At 45.5% G+C, this 18,049-nt stretch overlaps 1 protein-coding gene across 1 annotated transcript in view; it reads left to right on the top strand.

Moving 5' to 3' along the window:
• LOC141133714 (NACHT, LRR and PYD domains-containing protein 12-like) overlaps window positions 1-18,049 on the top strand; it is a 200,615-nt gene that overhangs the window by 132,358 nt on the left and 50,208 nt on the right. The window contains exon 9 of the mRNA XM_073623234.1: window positions 14,742-14,912. Coding sequence (XP_073479335.1) covers window positions 14,742-14,912 — 171 coding nt within the window. The remainder of the gene's footprint in view (window positions 1-14,741; window positions 14,913-18,049) is intronic.

Below are 18,049 nucleotides of genomic sequence, written 5' to 3'. Positions count from 1 at the left end.
CATACCCATCTCTGAGGAGGAGGTTTTGGGGGTCATAAAAGACCTTAGAGGGGGATCAGCTCCGGGTCCGGATGGCCTTTCTGTAGCATACTACAAGTCTTTTGCAGCCATTCTGGCACCTCACCTGACCTCCTTCTTCAACTCCAAAACCAATGGAAACCCCCTAGACATCCACCTCAACACCGCTTTAATCACGGTCATACCCAAACCTGGCAAAAACCACGAAGACGTTAGCAACTACAGACCGATCTCACTCATAAACAATGACCTAAAAATACTCACCAAAATAATGGCTAACAGGTTGTCATCTTTTATTACACAATATATACATAAGGACCAGGTAGGATTCATACCCGGGAGACAGGGTCCTGACCAAATAAGGAGGGCGATAGATATCACCTCGATTCTTCAAACTAACTGGACAGGGGGGCCTAACCCATCGGGATTCCTTCTATCCTTAGACCTGCAGAAGGCCTTTGACACGGTCTCCTGGCACTACATCTTCAATATACTGGAGAGATGGGGATTCGGTAGCCGTTTTCTGGGACTTCTGCATGCTCTCTACTCACAACCAAAGGCCCAAATACGCATCCAAGGTCATTACTCCAAACCAATAGACATTTTACGGGGCACTAGACAAGGGTGCCCTCTATCCCCCCTAATCTTCGCAATAGCCATAGAAACCTTAGCAATCGCAATTCGACAAAACCCGGACATAAAAGGGGTGACCTGTGGAGACCAGATGCACAAATGTGGGCTCTTCGCCGACGACATCCTCCTTTTCCTGACATCCCCCCTCACTACATTACCTAATCTCTGTCTAGTGTTAAAGAACTTTTCTAAAATCTCTGGACTCGAAGTCAATTTCACCAAATCTCAAGCTCTTAATGTCTCATTTTCGCCACAAACAGTTAACTCTCTAAAACAATCCTTTCACTTCAAATGGGGCGACACATCCATTAGCTACCTGGGAATCACACTGACGGCCAAGATGGAAACTCTTTATGCACAAAATTATCCTTCACTCTTCAAGAAACTAGAGGCAGACCTTATTACATGGTCAAAACACGAGCTATCCTGGCTGGGTCGGATCAACTCCGTTAAGATGACCCTACTCCCCAGGCTCCTCTACTTCTTTCGCTCCCTCCCTATCCCAATCAGGAAAGATCACCTGAGAGCTTTGCAGAGTAAAATTCTCCAATATATTTGGGGTAAGAAAGGATATCGTATCCCTCAGAGTACTCTCTTCCTTCACAGACGCAAGGGAGGGCTGGGTCTTCCAAACCTACGTAAATACTACTTGGCTGCCAGATTAGCCCAACTGTCCTCAATTTACTCTCGCTACGAAAAACCAGACTGGGTGAATATTGAAAGACAAGCCATCCCCAAACACACGCTAGACTACATTCTTTGGTGCCCACCTAAATCTAGACCGCCCATCCTATCACCCACTTTATCCCACTCCTGCGCCCTTTGGGACTCCCTCCGGCACTCCACAGCTCTGGTCTCCACGGGTCGACCCCTAGCTCACCTATTCCACAACCCTGACTTTCCACCTGGACTTGACATCTCAGCTTTCAAATGGTGGTTGGACAAAGGGCTATACCGGATAGGGCACTTCTTCACTCCCAATGGGCCAATCACCCTCAAATTCTGTATCAAACACCTGGACCTCCCGGAATCGGAACGATTCCGCTTTTACCAAATTACCCACTTTCTCCACTCTATTTGGAAGGAGAAACCGCTCCCCCTTAAATTCACAGTATATGAACAATGGTGCGGACAAGCCATGGAGCAGAGGGGAGGCATATCAGTGATATATTCGGCCCTCACTTGCCCTACAGACAAAACCACATATATGAAGGCTTGGGAATCTGACTTCCAATGCTGCAGGGACATAGGAATCTGGCAAGCAGCTCTTACTAAATCCTTTAGGGGGATCCAGAACATCTCCTTGAGGGAGGCAAGCATCAAATTGATTACCAGATGGTACCTAACCCCTACCAGGTTGGCAGCAATCTATCCCTCAGCGAACCCATTATGTTTCAGAGGATGTCAACACCTGGGCACTATGGCCCACATTTGGTGGGAATGCCCCAAAATACGCACTTTTTGGAGAAAAGTCTTCTCTATGATTTACAAGGTGACGACTTGCCAGATCCCTAGGTCCCCAGAGGTGGCTATTCTCAACGCTAACCTATCTGGAATTTCTAAGGCTAATCAAACACTGATCAACTTTATATTATTGGGCACCAAAATCTCATTTGCCAAAGCATGGAAACAGCCAAGGCCCTCGTTCAACGCAGTAAAAAGGAAGGTATCATGGATTATGGCTCAAGAAAAACTTTCTAGCATCCTGACAAACACCTCTACGAAATTCCAAACAATATGGGAACCTCCCTCATACCAGGGGTTCAGGCACGCAACAACCCCTAACCCACACACAGACGAATTCATCCTGCATTAATCTGAGAGACACACAGATGTACTCCTGCTCCCCCCTCACCCACCTGGAAGGACCCCTCCACCCCCCCTCCCTCCTCACTCTTCTCTCTTTCTTTCAACTCTTTTTCCTGTCTTCTTTCTCTCATCAGTTAGCTAACTGGTGGCAATTCAATATGCAGCTACCATACGGTATACTACCTAGCCCACGGGGATTCATAGTCCCTCAACACTCCTGAGGGCTCCAACCTAACGGGCATAGGAGAAGTACAGGGTTTTTCCCCACCTGGCACAGCTAGATCCCGTCAGGGGTGCTGGGGTAGGGGAAAGTTCCCGTGCGGATTTAGAGACAATACATGGAGAATGTATTTTCAGAACATAGATACGGATATGTATCAGGTTTACCCCACCAATAGCCTTTAAAGATGAGAAACCGTATGTTTTATGTTGTTTTCTTTCTCGAATTGTAACCTTTATGTCTCATATTCGAGGAGGCGTTCCCTCCTGTGCATTCTAATATGTCAATGCATAAAATGTATGACCTAATTGACAATAAAAACATATTGAAAGTTAAAGGTGCATGGGGAGCTCTCAACCTCTCCAAGGGATTCTGGGTTCCACCAGCCCCCCCCTGTCCAAAGTGACTCAATCTCTCCCCTTTCGGCAGCAGACTAATACAGGAGGAGAACCCAGATAGGTTGACTCCAAAGTTAGTCCGTAGTTCCAGTCACCCGAAACTGGTATCCACACAGTACAACCAATTGTTCCCAACAGAGCATTACTCACCCAGCCAACCTCTGCCTCTCTTGTAGAACATACTCGCCACTGGGGAGAAGCATGGACTGGCCCTTCTCCCTGGAGACCGATGTCCCATCCACCTTTCACAGGAACTCCATCTTCTGTTAGTTGAGGGCAGAGGCCAGCAGCACTCTGCCCTGTCGCCAGCCCTTCTGCTGGTTTGCTGGCATCATTCTGGGGTGCGATCTGCTGCTGGGAAGGGAAGCCAGCTGCTCCATCTCCCTTACCCTTATCTGGCTGCTGGGACAACATGTCTCTGGTACTGTCTCCCAGGTGCATGGATCCTTGCTGGGAAGGACAGGCAGCTTCCTCCACCCTGGCTGACTGTTGTTGAGGGAGGACAAACACCTCCTCTCCCTTCTCCCTCTGGATCTTAATCTGCTGCTGGGGAGTGACCGCCACCTTCTCGCCCTGGGCCTCCGGAACTGCCGCAGGTGTAGGGCAGAGGTCTTGGACCCTCTGTCCAGTTGTCAGCACTTCAACTGGAGAAGTTTCTGGTAACTCCACAGATGCTGCTGGCAGAAAATCCCATGTCTCTGTCAGTGTTGTGGGAGAAAGGCTGACTGCTTCTTCTCTCAGGGAGGCTGAAGCTGCTCAAAGGTAAATGGAAAACACTGCGCTAACCAGTGAACTAAATGGAAGCTGCTGCATACAGTCTGACAAAAACATCAAATAGGCACATGGAAAAATGCAGCGCATGTACAAATGAGCATAAGTCTTTAAAATGGTGAAACGGTAAGGAAATCAATAATTAACCACAGGTGCCTTGAAACAAAAACGTCCATAGATGGATGTGAATGTCCAACTGCACAGGAGGTATAAGTACTCCAAGGGGTGGTGGTGATCTGATGGTTGTCAGAAAACACCAGGCATCTTACAGCGACTTCCCACAGGATCCGGTAAGAGGCTTTTTTGCACTTTCTCTGAATGACCCATTGGGACCTAGTTTCTCGGTTGGAAAGTCGCTGCATTTTTCCATGTGCCTATTTGTTGTTTTTGTCAGACTGTATGCAGCAGCTTCCATTTATTTCACTGGTTAGCGCGGTGTTTTCCATTTACCTTTGATACTGTTTTTGACTTTTTACACACCTGCAGCTTTCACCCAATTTATAATTGAGTCTTCACGCTCCCCTTCCTTATGGATGTGTTTGAATACAGGACTGCCAGGTCCCTTAATACTGAAGGTGTCTTCACCAACACGAATCTCCCCTAAATATCCCTGCTCTGCATGCCATTGCAGAGCCTGATATCGATTGTCCAGCTCTATCTCCTGCTGGACCAGCCTGTCCAACTCGGACACCCATTGGTCCTGGGGCCACTCTTCCAGGAATGGCATCTGTAACTCCCATTGGTCACTGGCTCATTGCTCTGTGGTTGGAAATCACTTGCCCTGGTGTCTACCAGCAACCTGGAGGGCTCCAATCCAGATCTGCACCTGAATCTACTGTCTGATCTCCAGGTACTGATCTGCATACACAGACCTGGGGATTGCTGAAAGGGCACTCCGCAGCAGTCCTTGCAACTTTGATGCCAGATAGATATCTCCAGCTCTTTTGCTATCCGGACCTTGATCCCGTTGGAAGTTTGGATGTCCCAGACTGCAGGAAGGATCCCACTGATGCCACCAATGTCACGGAACCCCATCGCACTCCACTTGAAAGCTTCCATCAGTATACAGCCTCCTCCAGTCTGAACATCAGATATCAGATTTTACAGCCGAATATTGTAACCAAGAATTAGATGAGACTAGCTCAGTTACACAGTTTGAACATGGAATCATTTATTGGACAAACACCAGGAGGACATTTCCCCATTCTGATCACATTACCCTAGCAAACTGTAACTAGAAACAGAATTAACATAGCTAGTTAATCATTTAAACAGCCTAGGTGACTCAGAGGTATGACCTTTGTTGTCTTTTAGAAGACACAACACACATCATCATGCACATAAACACAGGACACTTTCACATAATAGCAGGAGCCCCTAGTAGCAGACGGACTGTTTCCTACATTGTACAGAGGCCAATGTGATCAGCTCTTTCAATTGACATGTATAGTTCAGAATAAAAAAAAAATCGGGAATAGTCTATATATTTCCTGGGAGATATGGTGGATAAATATTACTGCTTCATTTTAAGTAATCCAAGCCACATTTTCTTGATCACCCTGTGCCCCTAATAGACACAGGGTGAATTAGACATAAGAGGTTCATGGGGAGCTGAAGCAAGGGTTTCCCAACCTCTCCAAGGTATTCTGGGTTCCACTAATCCCACGCTCAATGTGACTCCCATCACAGTACCCCTGCCCAAAGAGCACCCCAAAGAAGACGTGTCTGCAGAAAGCACAGATATAGGCATGACACCAGCTTTTTATGTCCCTCCTGTCCTGACCAACCTGGTCTCTGCATCCATGAATGTTTCCATCACTACCATACACTAGTGGAGTATTAGAATAGGTTAGTTCTGGGCACCAGTCCTCAGGAGGGATGTTCTGCAACTGGAGAGAGTCCAGAGAAGGGCAACAAAGCTAATAAAGGGTCTGAAGGACCTTAGTTATAAGGAAAGGTTACAAGCATTGAACTTATTCTCTCTGGAGAAGAGACGCTTGAGAGGGGATATGATTTCAATGTACAAATACCATACTGGTGACCCTACAATGGAGATAAAACTTTTCTGTGAAAGGGAATTTAAAAAGACATGCGGCCATTCACTAACATTAGAAGAGAAGCAATTTAACCTCAGACTACATAGAGGGTTCTTTACTGTTATGCCCCGTACACATGGTCGGGCTTTCCGACGGAAAATGTGTGATCGGAGCTTAATGTTGGAAATTACGACCATGTAGGCTCCATCTGACTTTTTCCATCGGAATTTCCGACACACAAAATTTGAGATCTGGATCTCAAATTTTCTGTCAAAAAAATCCGTTTGCGAAAATTCCGATCATGTGTACACAATTCCAACGCACAAATTTCCACGCAAGCTCAGAATCAAGCAGAAGAGCAGCACTGGCTATTGAACTTCATTTTTGTCGGCTTGTTGTACGCGTTGTACTTCACCGTGTTCATGATGTTCGGAATTTCTGACCAACTTTGTGTGACCGTTTTTAAGCAAGGCAAGTTTGAGCCAACATCCGTCGGAAAAAAAACATGGATTTTGTTGTCGGAATGTCCGATCGTGTGCACGCGGCATAAGAGCGGTGAGGATGTGGAATTCTCTTTCATAGGCAGTGGTTTCAGCGGGGAGCATTGATCATTTTAAAAAAACTATTAGATAGGAACCTGAATGACCATAACATACAGGGATATACAATGTAATTCTGACATAAAAGCACACACATAGGTTGGACTTGATGGACTTGTGTCTTTTTTCAACCTCACTATCACCAACTATGTAACTATGTATGTACAGCACGGCACAGTACTAGGGCACACTATCACATAGGGTCTCGAAAGATGAGATGGTCATCACATTTTGAGAGACCCTAAGCTGAAACGTTTACAGTTACAATAAAAGTGTAAAAATGTAAAAAAATAAATAAAATAAAATAAGAAATTAAATAAACAAATACAAAAGCTGATCGATGTGAATGAGGAATCTGTTAGGTTCTTTTTTTAGAATGGTGCATGTACGCTCATCATTAGAAGTTGGTGGATGAAGGGTGGTATTCTAATGTTGGGCATACCACGATTGATGTGAATGGAGGAACCTGTTATCTTTTTTCAGTTAATCCACAGGCTGTATGAAAATAAAAGATAATATATGCCCAACAAGGACCAGCGACGTACTGGTATGTTGCTGGACTGTGAGCGGTTATTCCGGAATGATGCCTGCAGGTTTAGGCATTATCTTGGTATCATTCTTTTCTGCCAGCAGTTGGCTTTCATGTAAAAGCAATCCTAGTGGCTAATTAGCCACCAGACTGCTTTTACAAGCAGTGTGAGGGAATGTTTCCCCCCCCCGCGGTCTTCCATGTTTTTCTCTGGCTCTCCTGTCCCACCGGGAGACTCGAGCATGCAGCCGGTGATATAATGTTTGTGGGTTCAAAGTAATTTTCTAGCAAAAACAAATTTTATTTTCATGTAAACAAAGTGTCAGAAAGGACAAGTGGTTCAAATGGTTAGAAGAGTGAGTGATGTGTGGCATAAGCTTCTAATGTTGGGCATAAAATGCCAGGACAGTTCAAAACCCCCCAAATGACCCCTTTTTGGAAAATAGACACTTCAAGCTATTTGCTGAGAAGCATGTTGAGTCCATAGAATATTATACATTTTGCCACAAGTTTCAGGAAAATTATTATTATTATTTTTTACACAAAATTGTCACTAAATGATATATAGCTCACACATGGCATTGGTGTATGTGAAATTACAACCCAAAATACATTCTGCTGCTTCTCCTGAGTACAGGGATACCACATGTGTGAGACCTTTTTGGGAGCCTAGCCGCGTACAGGACCCCAAAAACCAATCACAGTTTTGGAGGCCCGAAAAGATAGCACAAGATATTTGCTAGGAGACATGGCGAGTATTTTGCAGATCTCATTTGTATTGGAAAATGAAGAAAGAAAAGGATTTTTTTTTTTTTTTTCAATTTTCAAAACTTTGTAACAAAAAGCGAGATCTGCAAAATACTCACCATGCCTCTCAGCAAATAGCTTGGGGGTGTGTACTTTCCAAAATGAGGTAATTTGGGGGTTTTTGTGCCATGTGGGCATTTCATGGCCTCCAAAACTGGGATAGATAGTGAGGAGTGAAATAAAAAATGTACGCCCTTGGAAATCTTGATGGCGGTGATTGGTTTTCGGGGTCCTGTACGTGGCTAGACTGCTAAAAAGTCTCACACGTGTGATATCCCCATACTCAGGAGAAGCAGCAGAATGTATTTTGGGGTGTAATTCCACATATACCCATGTCATATGTGAGCAATATACCATTTTTTTTGTCCTTTTTCCTTGTGAAAAAAAAAATATCCAATGGGCTCAACATGCCTCTCACCAAATTCCTTGGGGTGTCTACTTTTCAAAATAGGGTCATTTGAGGGGGTTTGTACTGCCCTGCCATTTTAGCACCTCAAGAAATGAGTGTCAGTCATAAACTAAAAGCTGCATAAATTCCAGTAAATGTACTCTAGTTTGTAGACGCAATAACTTTTGCGCAAACCAATAAATATACGCTTATTGACATTTTTTACCCAAGACATGTGGCTGAATAAATTTTGGCCTAAATGTATGACTAAAATTGAGTTTATTGGATTTTTTTGGAAAGCTCTATTTGTGGGAAAAAAGGACACAAATTTTGTTTGGGTAGAGCATTGCATGACCGCGCAATTACCAGTTAAAGCAGCACAATGCCAAATTGTAAACAGTGCTCTGGTCATTAAGGGGGCAAATCCTTCCGGGGATGAATGGGTTAAGGTAAAAAACCTTCATCCTTTACATCCTCTGTATTAATTCCTGTAACATCCTAGTATATGATCTATATCTATGGAGAGGATATCTGATTGCTGGAGACACTAAAGAATGGGGGATAGAAGACTAAAGTGGTTTAATGTGAAGTGTCCCCCATGTGAATGTAGAATCCCATTGTAAATATGGAATATCCACCAATATAGTACTTGTATCTCTAATATATCCCAGAAGTCTCAGCACTAAAGTATATCCACCCTTCCCCCCTACATTCTCTATAAGGGATCCTATTCCTGACACAATCCGGTGACCTTCAATGGGAACTCCTGATTGGTGGACTTTAAGAAGGTGAAGGAATACTGGGGTCACTGGGGTATCCACCATCAGACATTCTGCTGTTTTATTTCATAAACCCCCCAGATCCTTTCCTTTATCTATCAATTTCAGAAGCAGCTGTATGAGACACTGTGTGAGGTTCTGCTTAATAAAAGTGTACATAAGGGGGTGACTGAGCTGTCACAGCGCCCTCTTTTTATACTGTGTAGACATAAGTACTACACCCATACCAGACCCTTATCCGAGCACGCAACCTGGCAGGCCGCAGGAAAAGAGGGGGGGACGAGAGAGCGCCCCCCCCCCTAAACCGTACCAGGCCACATGCCCTCAACATTGGGAGGGTGCTTTGGGGTAGCCCCCCAAAACACCTTGTCCCCATGTTGATGAGGACAAGGGCCTCATCCCCACAACCCTGGCCGATGGTTGTGGGGGTCTGTGGGCGGGGGGCTTATCGGAGTCTGGAAGCCCCCTTTAACAAGGGGACCCCCAGATCCCGCCCCCCCTGTGTGAAATGGTAAGGGGGTACTGTACCCCTACCATTTCACTAAAAAACTGTCAAAAATGTTAAAAATGACAAGAGACAGTTTTTGACAATTTCTTTTTTTAAATGCTTCTTCTTTCTTCTTTCTTCTATCTTCCTTCATCTTCTTCTTCTTCTTCTGGCTCTTCCTCCGGTGTTCTCGTCCAGCATCTCCTCCGCGGCGTCTTCTATCTTCTTCTCCTCGGGCCGCTCCGCACCCATGGCATGGGGAGAGGCTCCCGCTCTTCTCTTCATCTTCTTCTCTTCTTCATCTTCTTCTTCATCTTCTTCTCTTCTTCATCTTGAAATGGGTCTCCTGCAGGAAAACAACATCAGCTCCCCAATGTTGCAGCTCAACCCATAAGCGCCCTCTTTTAATTGGTGAGTTCAAACCCCTCACATTATATGACAAAATTTTCAATATGGCTGTCATTTTATTTCATTTTTAGAACACCCAGCCCCTTGCACTTGTTCTCTATCTTCTCCTCTGCCAATCCCGCCCCCCCTTCTACCCCCCCCCGTCATTCATTACTTCCAGACAAAAAACCCAAAAAATACAAAAAATATACCACTTGTATAGCATAAATATATACCTTACATACTTACATCCTGTCCTCCCATACCACAAACCTTCCATTAGGGGTATTTCTAAAAATCGGGTATTTAGCTTGCGCACACCCACACCTCCTGTGCGCCTGCCGCCACCCTTCCCTGCCTTCCGCAGGATTATTCTCCCCTTCCATTGGGGATGACCTATTGACCTACCTAAGGTACACATTCCCCACTACACCTTCCCTCCCAATCCCCCCCCTCTCCCCGGCATTACTCTATTAAACCCCTCCTGAGTGGGAAGGGAAAAAAAAAAAAAAAAAAAATGTCCTTTAAGTCTTTCTCTGGGCTATTCCCCTATTAACCTTTGCTGGTACTTCTTGCCATTTCTCTGCTCGTTGTAGGGGGGGCCCTAGACAACTTATTCTCCAGTCCACAAAGTCCACCATCGGGAGATCTAATTTTTCCACAAATACTTTTAGATCGTCCTTCGTTCGCAATGTTGCGGTTCTTCCATTCCTGGAAGCTGTTAGACTGAAAGGGAACCCCCACCTATACTTGATCTCCGCCTTCCGTAAAATTTCCAGCAATGGGCGAACCGCCCCACGTTTAAAGAGCGTCCTTTTTGATATATCTGGATACAGAGCTATGTTTGAACCTTCAAATGTAATCCTAGGGTTATCACGTGCCATCTTCATTATACTCTCCTTCACTGCATATTTGTGCACTTTACATATTACATCTCTGGGTACATCAGTTTTTGTGCTCTTGGAGTGGGCCCGGTGTATCCGGTCTATTTCTATAACATTAGGGGCTTGATCTCCTAAAATCTGTCCAAACATTTTTTGTGCCACTGGGGCTAGTTCTGTCGCTGTGATTGACTCTTTCAGTCCCTTTATACGTATATTTTGGCGTTTATCCCTATTCTCATATTCATCCAGCTGGTCCCTGTATGCATTTAAAGTTTCTTCATATTTTTTCATGGATTCTTGAGTTTCGGTCACAGCTTGTATAATGACTTCTTGTTCTTTTTCCATCCCCTCTACTCTGTATCCCAGGTCCCTGACGTCCTCTTTTACGCTTGCTACTGCTTGCATACAAGATTGTTCAACTGCATTTATTAATTGCTGAATATCACTTTTAGTGGGGAGGGCCTTCAACAGGCCCCAGATATCCCTTTCTGGATCTACACTTTGTCCAGTCCATCCTTGTGGATTCCCTTCACCGTTTTGGAGGCTCTCCTGGTCACAGTCCATGACATGTCTCTGCGGTGACCCACATCTTCCCTCTCCCCCACCTTTTATACTTGGGTATTCCTGACTGTTACTTCGGTCCATGTTGGGGGTTGGGTCCTCTCCTTCTCTTGCTCTCATCCTCTCCATATCTATGGTCTCAGACTCTTCTTGAGTCTGTCTATCATCCTCCCCCTGTGTCACTGTACCCCGGCTTCCCGTTGATATACTTTGTATAGCCGTTTCTAAATGTCCATTACCAGGAACTAGCTGGCCTATATTTTTAGCTCCTTTTACCTGGGGGCACCCACCACCACTACCGGGAGGGCTCTGCTCCGGGGTCCTCCTCCCTCTTCCCGCTGTAGGAGGTCTCTTACCGTTCACGACGATACTGTCCCCTTTTGGCTGTACATCCGCCCGCTTTATCCCAGACTCACACTCTGTTTTCTCCACACTGTCAGTTATGGTGGCTCCGCTCCGTTTTTTAATGTCCAGCCGTCCGGTTGGCTCAGGTGTGCGGGGGGACATGAAAGCCTTAATGCCGTCCATTGATTTCCTTCCTCTCCCTGCTGCTGGCTGCGCGGCTACTTGTCTGCGAGTTGTCATCCTTGTACAATAACACAGTGGGAGCTGTGGTGTAATAAAGCGGTGACCCGACTGGCCAGTAACACAGCAGTGGAATGGTGTAATTAAATAGAAGGGATTTTGTACAGTGGCACCGTGGGAACTGTGATGTAATGAAGCAGTGATCCAGCCAGCCAATAACACAGCGGTGGAATGGTGTAGTTAATTTAAAAATAATTTCATACACTGAAACAGTGGGGACTGTGATGTAATGTGGCAGTGACCCAGCCAGCCAGTAACACAGCGGTGAAATGGTATGGTTAATGGTATAGTTAAAGTTGCGTACAGTGACTCAGTGGGGGCTGTGGTATAATGAGGCAGTGATCCAGCCTGCCAGTAACACAGCGGTGGAATAGTAAAGTTAATAATATAGTTTAACTTGATATAATTTCGTACTCTAACACAGTAGGAGTTGTGTTGTAATGAGGCAGTGATCCAGCCAGCCAGTCACACAGCGGTGGAGTAATACAATTAGACTGAAGGGGTTTAATACAGTGACACAATGGGAGCTGTGGTGTGTAGAAACAGTGACCCAGCCGGCCAGTAACACAGCGATGGAGTGATATTTGTGAATGGTATGTGTAGATTGAGGGGATGTTCATGAAGGGATCAGGAGGAGCCGTCAATCACCTCTCACCTCACTCTCCTTTCACTTTTGGTTTTGGCCGCCCGTCCGTTTCTCCTGAGGGCTGCGGTGTGTGTTTGCCTGCCGTACGGTATGTAACAGGATTGAAGCCAAGCAGCTAGACAGGCATGCCCAGGCAGACAAGAGAGCTCTGGTGTGTATCCTCCCAGCGTTCAGCTTGACTGAAGCCAAGTATTTCAGCAGATATGCAGACAGACAGGCTCTCTCTCTCTCTCACTCTATGTCTCAGCGTCTCTCAGCGTCTCTGTATTCCATCTGACAGCCGGATGATTGGATGATTTCTCGTGCTCTTAGCCCGGGAACATGAGAGGGGGGGGGAGGAGCACTTCACTCACTCACACACTCACGCCCATCCGATTCTTCATCTTCTTCTCTTCTTCATCTTCTTCTCCGGGCCGCTCCCCACCCATGCTGGCATGGAGGGAGGCTCCCGCTGTGTGATGCGTCTCCTCTTCTGACGGTTCTTAAATAACAGGGGGCGGGGCCACCCGGTGACTCCGCCCCCTCTGACATACGGTGACGGGAATGCCACAGGGAAGTCGCGTCATGTCCCGTGCGTCAGAGGGGGGCGGGGTCACCGGGTGGCCCCGCCCCCCGTTATTTAAGAACCGTCAGAAGAGGAAACGCATCACACAGCGGGAGCCTCCCACCATGCCAGCATGGGTGCGGAGCGGCCTGAAGAAGAAGATGAAGAAGAGAAGAAGATGAAGAAGAAGATGAAGAAGAGAAGAAGATGAAGAGAAGAGCGGGAGCCTCTCCCCATGCCATGGGTGCGGAGCGGCCCGAGGAGAAGAAGATAGAAGACGCCGCGGAGGAGATGCTGGACGAGAACACCGGAGGAAGAACCAGAAGAGCCAGAAGAAGAAGAAGAAGATGAAGGGAGATAAAAGAAAGAAGAAAGAAGCATTTAAATAAAGGAATTGTCAAAAACTGTCTCTTGTCATTTTTAACATTTTTGATAGTTTTTAAGTGAAATGGTAGTACCCCCTTACCATTTCACACAGGGGGGGCGGGATCTGGGGGTCCCCTTGTTAAAGGGGGCTTCCAGATTCTGATAAGCCCCCCGTCCGCAGACCCCCACAGCCACCGGCCAGGGTTGTGGGGATGAGGCCCTTGTCCTCATCAACATGGGGACAAGGTTTTTTGGGGGGCTACCCCAAAGCACCCTCCCAATGTTGAGGGCATGTGGCCTGGTACGGTTCAGGAGGGGGGCGCTCTCTCGTCCCCCCCTCTTTTCCTGCAGCCTGCCAGGTTGCGTGCTCGGATAAGGGTCTGGTATGGATTTTTGGGGGGATCCCACGCCGTTTTTTTTTTTAATTTTGGCGCGGGGTTACCCTTAAAATCCATACCAGACCTGAAGGGTCTGGTATGGAATTTAGGGGGACCCCAACGTCATTTTTTTTTTTTTAATTTTGGCCGGGGGTTCCCCTTAATATCCATACCAGACCTGTAGGGCCTGGTATGAAATTTAGGGGGACCCCCACGTCATTTTTTTTAAAAATTTTGGTTCGGGGTTCCCCTGCGGGGAATTCCCATGCCTTTTTATCAGTGAACTTCTATGTGTATTGTCGGACCGGCAATGCAATAGCCGCGAGTAGTTTTAAATGACTTTTTTTCCTTTGAAATGTCATTTTGCTGTCAGACTGTTCTAAACACGGGAAACATGCGCCCCTTTACAGGCATACTATAGACACCCCCCAGCTACGAAATTTAAAGGGATATTACACTTTTAATGTTTGACTTTAAGCATTATTAAAATCACTGCTCCTGAAAAAACGGCCTTTTTTAAAACTTTTTTTGCATTGATCCATGTCCCCTGGGGCAGGACCCAGGTCCCCAAACACTTTTTATGACAATAACTTGCATATAAGCCTTTAAAATTAGCACTTTTGATTTCTCCCATAGACTTTTAAAGGGTGTTCCGCGGCATTCGAATTTGCCACGAACACCCCAAATCATTCGCTGTTCGGCGAACTTGCGAACAGCCGATGTTCGAGTCGAACATGAGTTCGACTCGAACTCGAAGCTCATACCTATTCCCTAATAACAATATCTTTCCTCTGTATAACATTCTGTATATCCTGATATTCCGCTCTAGTGATGTTATGTTACTTTATACTAAATGGGAATAATTCCTCATATTCATCTTATAATATAATATCATGTGTCTGGATTTGTCTCTGCAGGTTGGAGAGATGTGGTGTGACTTCCTCTGGCTGTGATGATCTCCAATCCATTCTTATCAATAATCCATCCCTCACCAGACTGGAATTATCATTTAATCACCTGGAAGACTCTGGAATAAAACTTCTATGTGAGGGGCTCAGACATCCTGACTGTACTCTGCAGGAGCTGGAGTGAGAATTATCCCTTAAATGAGATAATATTCTGCATGATTCTGGTATAAATCTTCTATGTGAGGGACCCAGACATGTCACCTAGATGAAAGTTATACAAAGACAGACTTCTGATTGGCCGGTTACACTGGGAGTTCCCATCATAGTCCTTCAGGTCACTTGCTGTTATTGGCTTTCATACCCTCCCCCCTCCACTGACTATCAGAGATGAGACTTTGGCTGGGTTCACACTGGAGTTCACAGAGGCTCACAGCAGGGGGTCTGGCGCGTTTCCATTCACCGTTTCAGGTCCGATTTCAGCCCAAATTTTGGTCTAGATTCAGACCTGAATCAGACCAGAAGACACACAGGACTCCGTATTCTCTTCATTCAGTGACCAATCATAGACAGATGGTCCTCAATTAGAATCTGGAAGGACAGAGCGAGTGTCTAGACCAGAAGTGACACCTAGATTTCAGTAAAATCCTGGCACCCTTGTAGATATAAAATTGTCACCTCACTGAGCCTCAAAGAGAAGTCCTAGCCATTTCATCTACAAGCCCAGCAGGGGACGAGGCCGATACAGTGAGAAGCCCCCAAACTGTCTGCCAGACATTGATTTATTTATAAAGATGCTTGATTATACTTGCCAACCTAAAAAAAGCACCTCTCTGCGCCCAGGAAGATGGCACTTGCGATATCTGTGCAGCTATAAATAAATACAACTATATAATCACAATCTAAAAGCAGCCGCTTAAAAATATGTAATATAAAAAGACAATATAAAAAAAAAAAACAATCTAAAACATAAAATCCTTTAAATATTGTAGCAGCGCTTCCTGTCAAATGCAAATCCAAAGACAAGCTTCCATATACAGTTCATATATGAGTCAATAGGAGTGACAGAGATCTGGTACAACTTGTAATGTGATAGTTGAAAACGCCTTCCACCATACACTTCACCATGTGAGGGAATTTATTTCCCCTTTTGGGGGTACACTCACCAGAAATATAGTAGTAATACGCCTTTAGCAATACAAGCTTCTCCACTGATCCAACCACAGCTTCCACCAAGTGTTAATCACACTGTATGAGGCTTCAGTAAGACCATGTGAAAGGAATAAATATATCCACATGTGTAGTTGTAATACTGCTAAAAATTTTTTTATTAAAGTCAAAAACCCCCTTACAAAATATGCATACATAGTTCAGGTTATCTTAGAGCAATAGTAAAGTGTACTGTGCCTGTATATTCCCCTGGACGCGGTGTGCACCAACGATCCACTTCCTGGTTACACAGCCCGTGGAGAGCACATGTCACTTCTGGTCCGGCCCTTAGACAAAGTCAGGAAGTGATGAAACGCGTCAGTGACGTAATCTACGACATTGACTGGAAGTGACGTGTGCGCTCCAAGGGCCGTGTAACCAGGAAGTGGATCATTGGTGCACACAACGGTTCTTCTCCAGCCATTACCGGCGTCCGGGGGAATATACAGATTAGACATTGATTTATGTCAGAGAACAGAGGAATCTATTTTATCTTTCATACAAAATAAAATATTAGTTGCAGAGAAATCTAAATAATTCCTCCTGATTGTACACATGTTTGGGTACATGCACATATAACATTGTATGTGTAGTGAGGATAGAATCCAGGAGAAACTCCCAGAATGGTTCTATGGAGTCTGATCACACCAGCCAAGCACTGGTCTTGTTGGGATCAGACTGACATGCTGGTGTTAAAAATTCAATCCTCATCCATCAGAACCATTCATGACCCATTTAGCTCAGGACCGGGTGGTGGGCTGGGCAGGGAACACCCCCCAGGGTTGATTGGCTGATGGCTGAACTCCACCCACATCCATAACTTGAGGATCCTGAGATATGGACGGGGTGATTCCCATGGAGCCGGTCTAACCGGTGAATAGAGGATGTTCCTGACATGTTCCTGTCACAGGATAATCCCCAGAAAAAAGTTTATTTCTGTTTAATTCTCACAGCCAGACTGTGTCTGTCCTTTTGTCTTTGTTGTACTTTCTGTCATTCTTTATCTTTGTACATATTTTTTACATTAAATAACAAACTAGTGAAGCTCTGCTCTATATTACACAGACAACCTACCTGCAGACAGAGGTAAGTGTTACCACAACCCCAGTGTTACTATACGGCTGTGTAACTATGTAATAAACCACCTAACCACCTGATCCTGATACTTGCAAATAATAATTACACAACAAAAATTATAATACAAAGCAAATACTACATACAATATATGTCTGCTACTACCACAACCTCAGTGCTGTAACAATGTGTTGCAGCCTAATGAATTGGTATTAATACATTTTATGCCGAAAACTAACAACTTTATACAGGTAATTGATACCAAAGCACCAGTGCTGTGACTAGCTGGTAATACCACAACCCCAGTGCTGTAAGTATGTGTTGAAAACTAAAACATTATTAATTTCATTGATGTCAAAGTTCCAGCGCTGCAATGGCTTCCCCTGCTGTGTCTGAATGAGGAGGGAGAGAGCCAGGAGAGCCTCTGCTCTTGTGCACATTGCTGGATGGAGATCAGGCTCAGGAAAGTATTAGGGGGGATGGAGGGAGCTGCAAACAGAAGCTGTTTTACCTTAATACAGAGAATGCAGAGAATTTATTAACCGTTCCCAACCAGCCGCCGCAGTTGTAAAGCGGCAGGTTGGCTCTTCTGCATGAATCGCCGTCATTGTACGTCAGTCGCGTGCGTAGGTAAGGGGGGGCATGCCTGCACCCCCCCTGTCCCTGTGAAGATCGTATTCATTTCAGAACCGATCAGTCTACAGACCCGGGCCAATGATTTCTGGCCTGGAACTGCTGATCGGTTCTGACGAATAGCAGACTGTCCTCTGCCTATGTAATGTAAACACAGGCAGAGGAAGTGATGTCATCTCCCCTTGTGGAGCCCTTTTCAGTTCCAGCGTGAGAGTTGAAGACATCTACTGTGAATACACCAACACTGCACTGACACCAGGACATGTAGGCACACATTTTACCCCTTGATTACCCCCTGATTGCCCCATTTAACCCTTTCACTCCCTGTCACGGTGTCACTAGTAGAGTGTACAGATCTCTTTTCTGATCACCATGTTGGTGTCACAGGTGATATCAGTTTTTTT

Source organism: Aquarana catesbeiana, linkage group LG03, assembly GCF_042186555.1.
Source record: "Aquarana catesbeiana isolate 2022-GZ linkage group LG03, ASM4218655v1, whole genome shotgun sequence".
Taxonomy (NCBI): Eukaryota; Metazoa; Chordata; class Amphibia; order Anura; family Ranidae; genus Aquarana; species Aquarana catesbeiana.
Note: the sequence above shows the minus strand (reverse complement) of the source record. Positions and strands in the feature narration are given on the sequence as shown.